The 6,123-nt window shown below is 50.9% G+C and overlaps 1 protein-coding gene across 1 annotated transcript in view; it reads left to right on the top strand.

The window, feature by feature from the left end:
• LOC115133682 (FRAS1-related extracellular matrix protein 2-like) overlaps window positions 1-5,312 on the top strand; it is an 82,936-nt gene extending 77,624 nt beyond the window's left edge. Inside the window, exons 34-35 of the mRNA XM_065021163.1 lie at window positions 1,190-1,336; window positions 2,940-5,312. Coding sequence (XP_064877235.1) covers window positions 1,190-1,336; window positions 2,940-3,596 — 804 coding nt within the window. The 3' untranslated portion in view covers window positions 3,597-5,312. The remainder of the gene's footprint in view (window positions 1-1,189; window positions 1,337-2,939) is intronic.
• Window positions 5,313-6,123: the final 811 nt, after the last annotated feature.

The raw sequence follows: 6,123 nt of genomic DNA, 5'->3' as shown, positions 1-6,123 counted from the left end.
AGAGCCAGGAGGTAGAGTTTGGAGGTATCCGATTTGAGGCCCGTCTGGCTGGGGACACACCCGGTGCTTTCCCCTGGTCTCTCAACCTGATGCTGACGGGTTCAGCCTCTCCTCAGCTCCTCTCTTCCAGGTCAGTCAGTCAGCCAGTCAACTCAGCCAGTCAGCCAGTCAGCCAGTCAGTCAGTCAGTCAATCAGCCAGTCAGCCAGTCAGTCAGTCAGTCAGTCAACTCAGCCAGTCAGTCAGCCAGTCAGCCAGTCAGCCAGTCAGTCAGCCAGTCAACTCAGCCAGTCAGTCAGCCAGTCAGTCAGTCAGGCAGTCAATCAGCCAGTCAGCCAGTCAGTCAACTCAGCCAGTCAGCCAGTCAGCCAGTCAGCCAGTCAGTCAGTCAGTCAGTCAATCAGCCAGTCAGCCAGTCAGCCAGTCAGTAAGTCAGTCAGTCAGTCAGTCAGTCAGCCAGTCAACTCAGCCAGTCAGTCAGCCAGTCAGTCAGCCAGTCAGCCAGTCAGCCAGTCAGTCAGTCAGTCAGGCAGTCAATCAGCCAGTCAGCCAGTCAGTCAGTCAGTCAGCCAGTCAACTCAGCCAGTCAGTCAGCCAGTCAGCCAGTCAGCCAGTCAGTCAGTCAGTCAGTCAGCCAGTCAACTCAGCCAGTCAGCCAGTCAGCCAGTCAGTCAGCCAGTCAGTCAGTCAGTCAGTCAACTCAGCCAGTCAGTCAGTCAGTCAGTCAGTCAGCCAGTCAACTCAGCCAGTCAGTCAGCCAGTCAGTCAGCCAATCAGTCAGCCAGTCAGTGAGTCAGTCAGTCAGTCAGTCAGTCAGCCAGTCAACTCAGCCAGTCAGCCAGTCAGCCAGTCAGTCAGTCAGCCAGTCAACTCAGCCAGTCAGCCAGTCAGCCAGTCAGCCAGTCAGTCAGTCAGTCAGTCAGTCACCATTGTAATCTCCACTACATACATATAAACCCCCTCTCTCCCTCCTCTCTCCCTCCTCTCTTCCTTCTATCCTCTCTCCCTCTCTCTCTCCCCCTCCCCTCTCTTGCTCCCCCTCCCCTCTCTTGCTCCCGCTCTCTCTCGCTCTCTCTCTCTCTCTCTCTCTCTCTCTCTCCCTCTCTCTCTCCCCCTCCCCTCTCTCGCTCCCCCTCCCTCTCTTGCTCCCCCTCCCCCCTCTTGCTCCCTCTCACCTCTCCCTCTCCCAGGACAAGGCTGAGCCAGAGAGCCAGGAGGTAGAGTTTGGAGGTATCCGATTTGAGGCCCGTCTGGCTGGGGACACACCCGGTGCTTTCCCCCTGGTCTCTCAACCTGATGCTGACGGGTTCAGCCTCTCCTCAGCTCCTCTCTTCCAGGTCAGTCAGTCAGCCAGTCAACTCAGCCAGTCAGCCAGTCAGCCAGTCAGTCAGTCAGTCAATCAGCCAGTCAGCCAGTCAGTCAGTCAGTCAGTCAACTCAGCCAGTCAGTCAGCCAGTCAGCCAGTCAGCCAGTCAGTCAGCCAGTCAACTCAGCCAGTCAGTCAGCCAGTCAGTCAGTCAGGCAGTCAATCAGCCAGTCAGCCAGTCAGTCAACTCAGCCAGTCAGCCAGTCAGCCAGTCAGCCAGTCAGTCAGTCAGTCAGTCAATCAGCCAGTCAGCCAGTCAGCCAGTCAGTAAGTCAGTCAGTCAGTCAGTCAGTCAGCCAGTCAACTCAGCCAGTCAGTCAGCCAGTCAGTCAGCCAGTCAGCCAGTCAGCCAGTCAGTCAGTCAGTCAGGCAGTCAATCAGCCAGTCAGCCAGTCAGTCAGTCAGTCAGCCAGTCAACTCAGCCAGTCAGTCAGCCAGTCAGCCAGTCAGCCAGTCAGTCAGTCAGTCAGTCAGCCAGTCAACTCAGCCAGTCAGCCAGTCAGCCAGTCAGTCAGTCAGTCAGTCAGTCAACTCAGCCAGTCAGTCAGTCAGTCAGTCAGCCAGTCAACTCAGCCAGTCAGTCAGCCAGTCAGTCAGCCAATCAGTCAGCCAGTCAGTGAGTCAGTCAGTCAGTCAGTCAGTCAGCCAGTCAACTCAGCCAGTCAGCCAGTCAGCCAGTCAGTCAGTCAGCCAGTCAACTCAGCCAGTCAGCCAGTCAGCCAGTCAGCCAGTCAGTCAGTCAGTCAGTCAGTCACCATTGTAATCTCCACTACATACATATAAACCCCCTCTCTCCCTCCTCTCTCCCTCCTCTCTTCCTTCTATCCTCTCTCCCTCCTCTCTTCCTCCTCTCTCCCTCCTCTCTCCCTCCTCTCTCCCTCCTCTCTTCCTTCTATCCTCTCTCCCTCCTCTCTTCCTCCTCTCTTCCTCCTCTCTTCCTCCTCTCTCCCTCCTCTCTTCCTCCTCTCTCCCTCCTCTCTTCCTCCTCTCTTCCTCCTCTCTCCCTCCTCTCTTCCTTCTATCCTCTCTCCCTCCTCTCTTCCTCCTCTCTCCCTCCTCTCTTCCTCCTCTCTCCCTCCTCTCTTCCTCCTCTCTCCCTCCTCTCTTCCTCCTCTCTTCCTTCTATCCTCTCTCCTCCTCCTCTCCTCCTCCTCCCTCCTCTCTTCCCCTCTCTCTTCCTCCTCTCTCCCTCCTCTCTTCCTCCTCTCTCCTCCTCTCTTCCTCTCTTCCTCCTCTCTCCCTCCTCTCTTCCTCCTCTCTTCCTTCTATCCTCTCTCCCTCCTCTCTTCCTCCTCTCTCCCTCCTCTCTCCCTCCTCTCTTCCTCCTCTCTTCCTCCTCTCTTCCTCCTCTCTCCCTCCTCTCTTCCTCCTCTCTTCCTCCTCTCTCCCTCCTCTCTTCCTCCTCTCTTCCTCCTCTCTTCCTCCTCTCTCCCTCCTCTCTTCCTCCTATCCTCCCTACATCTACATTTACATTTTTTGTCATTTATCAATAGCTACTTACAATAAGTGCATTTATCTTAAGAGCTCGGTCAGACAACCACATCGCTCCTCCCTTCATCCATCTCTTCCATCAGGTGGCTGCTGGTCATGAGTGGTACATCCATGCCGTCTACACAGTGCGCTCCAGGGACCACGGCAACCGCAACTACAACAACCATAATCACGCTGTCGGCAAGCGGAGTCTGTTCCTGCAGCACCACGTCATCTCCAGCAGGGGGCGCCAGAAGAGAGCAGCTCCAGAGAAAGAGAGAGGACAGGACCAGGACAGGGGGACCAACCTCCGACACGTCCACCTGCAGAGAGCGCCCAGCCTCGGGCAGAGCTGGGCCGAAGGTCCCCTGATGGACTGGGAGCTCCAGGAGAGGGGGGAAGGTCCGGTGGGAAGCCCAGAAAGGGAGACCTTGGATGGGGCCAAGGCATCCGTGACACTGGCGGTGGTGGTGCTGGTGGTAGGGTGTCTGGGAGGGGTGGTGGTGTACGCTGTGTTCGTTAGGAGCTCCGCGGATTGCCTCTCCTCCTCTTGTTTCTCCTCTTCCTCAAGGAGAGCATTGCCCCAAGGAGGAGAGGAGGGGAAGAACAGGAGAGGAGGAGGAGGAGGAGGAGAAAGAAGAGGAAGAGGAGGGGATGGGAGGAACAGGAGAGAAGGAGGAGGAGGAGAAAGAAGAGGAAGAGGAGGAGATGGGAGGAACAGGAGAGGAGAAGGTAGTGATGCAGATAGTTCAGAGGTGTAACGAGTTCTGATTATTACCCCTCCTCCTCCTCTTCTTCCTCCTCCTCTACTTTCTCCTTGTCTGCCTCTTCTTCCTCCTCCTCTTCTTCCTCCTCCTCCTCCTCCTCCTCCTCTTCTTCCCCCTCCTCCTCCTCCTCCTCCTCTTCTTCCTCCTCCTCTACTTTCTCCTCCTCCGCCTCTTCCTCCTCCTCCTCTTCTTTCTCTTCCTCCTCCTCCTCTTCTTTCTCCTTCTCTTCTTTCTCCTCCTCCTCTTCTTTCTCCTCCTCCTCCTCTTCTTCCTCCTCCTCTACTTTCTCCTCCTCCGCCTCTTCCTCCTCCTCCTCTTCTTTCTCTTCCTCCTCCTCCTCTTCTTTCTCATCCTCTTCTTTCTCCTCCTCCTCTTCCTCCTCTTCTTTCTCCTCCTCCTCCTCTTCTTCCGCCACCTCTTCTTTCTCTTCCTCCTCCTCCTCCCCTTCTTACTCCCCCTCCTCCTCCTCTTCCTCCTCCTCCACTTCTTTCTCCTCCTCTTCCTCCTCTTTCTCCTCCTCTTTCTCTTCCTCCTCTTCCTGCTCTTTTTTCTCCTCCTTTTCTACTTCCTCCTCTTCCTCCTCCTCCTCCTTTTCATTCTCCTCCTCTTCATCTTCCTCTTCTTCCTCCTCCTCTTCTTTCTCCTTTTCCAGGGGACCATTGCCACAAAGATAGTTAGTGGTGTAACCACAAATATACACTACCGTTCAAAATTTTGGGGTCACTTAGAAATGTCCTTGTTTTTGAAAGAAAAGCACATTTGTTGTCCATTAAAATAACATCAAATTGATCAGAAATACAGTGTAGACATTGTTAATGTTGTTAATGACTGTTGTAGCTGGAAACGGCAGATTTTTGGGGGGAATGTCAACATAGGCGTACAGAGGTCCATTATGACCTAAAACATGACATTTCCACCTTTAGATTTTGTGGCATAGAGAAAGTTAAGATATCAGACAGGGGAGGTGATATTAACTCAGAGTAGAAGAGAATGTGACAGGGGGAGGTGATATTAACTCAGAGTAGAAGAGAATGTTTGGGGATTTTCACCCTCCAGATATTATTTCCGAAAGGTCTTAATGATGAAATGCCTATGTGCGTTATGTTGTGAATTTGAACAGGAATTATGTCCCTATTTCAGATTACTCTGATGTTTTTCGTACGATGTACCCAATGATTTATGAAACCTTGCTCGGTAGGTCTATGTCCTCATTGTGGCTTTAGCAGCTTCTGATAGGCTAATTGACATCATTTGAGTCAATTGGAGGTGTAAGGTGGATGTATATTCGGTATCATTGAACGCGAAGACCGACAACCGGCAAAACATCTATTCTATAACGACATGAATGAATGTCACTCTGAACTATCCATTCTAACCACGGCAGAGAGAGAGAGAGAGAGGACAGACAGACTCTCCAACAGCAACAAACTTTTCAACAGAGATCCCGACGACACACTGAGCGCAAATATATATATTGATTGTAATTGTTCCCGAATGAGTGAGCGTTCATGTGTAAAGGATTAGCATTTCAATTGTTATAATTATCAACTGTGTGTTGTCTTATCTCAGTCGACCCCCTCTTCCCTGTTGTCCACCAAGCCGCGATACCGGTTCAGCCCACTAGGGCACATTCGCTATCATTTCCTTGTATCTATCTACTGTTTGTTTATGCATTTCTGTGAATTAATTAGTTAGTAAATAAATGATTTAAGACAATTGCCGCATGGATGACTCATAGTGAAGACTGGGTTCGTGCAGATAACCAACCATTTACGACGTTTGGAATGAGACTAACGTAAAATAAATAAATAAAGAGTAAGTCATTAATCAGAAGACTAATTGATCAGATATTAAAACATCTGAAAAGTTATATTAGGAAAATAATAACTTTGTAATATGAATATTTTCCTTGGTGCCCAGACTTCATCGTTAATTACAGTTACATGATTCATCATCATCGTCATAATAATTAGAGAGAATCTTTGATAAATAAGTCTTTCAGTTTAAGGATGGCAAAGACACAACACCGCTCAGGACGCGTTCTGTCTCCTAGAGATGAACGTACTTTGGTGCGAAAAGTGCAAATCAATCCCAGAACAACAGCAAAGGACCTTGTGGAAGATGCTGGAGGAAACGGGTACAAAAGTATCTATATCCACAGTAAAACGAGTCCTATATCGACATAACCTGAAAGGCCGCTCAGCAAGGAAGAAGCCACTGCTCCAAAACCGCCATAAAAAAAGCCAGACTAGATCGTACTTTTTGGAGAAATGTCCTCTGGTCTGATGAAACAAAAATAGAACCTTTTGGCCATAATGACCATCGTTATGTTTGGAGGAAAAAGGGGGAGGCTTGCAAGTCGAAGAACACCATCCCAACCGTGAAGCACGGGGGTGGCAGCATCATGTAGTGGGGGTGCTTTGCTGCAGGAGGGACTGGTGCACTTCACAAAATAGATGGCTTCATGAGGGAAGAAAGTATGTGGATATATTGAAGCAACATCTCAAGACATCAGTCAGTT

Source organism: Oncorhynchus nerka, linkage group LG8 (assembly GCF_034236695.1).
Source record: "Oncorhynchus nerka isolate Pitt River linkage group LG8, Oner_Uvic_2.0, whole genome shotgun sequence".
NCBI classification, from domain to species: domain Eukaryota; kingdom Metazoa; phylum Chordata; class Actinopteri; order Salmoniformes; family Salmonidae; genus Oncorhynchus; species Oncorhynchus nerka.
This window is presented reverse-complemented; position numbering and strand designations above follow the sequence as displayed.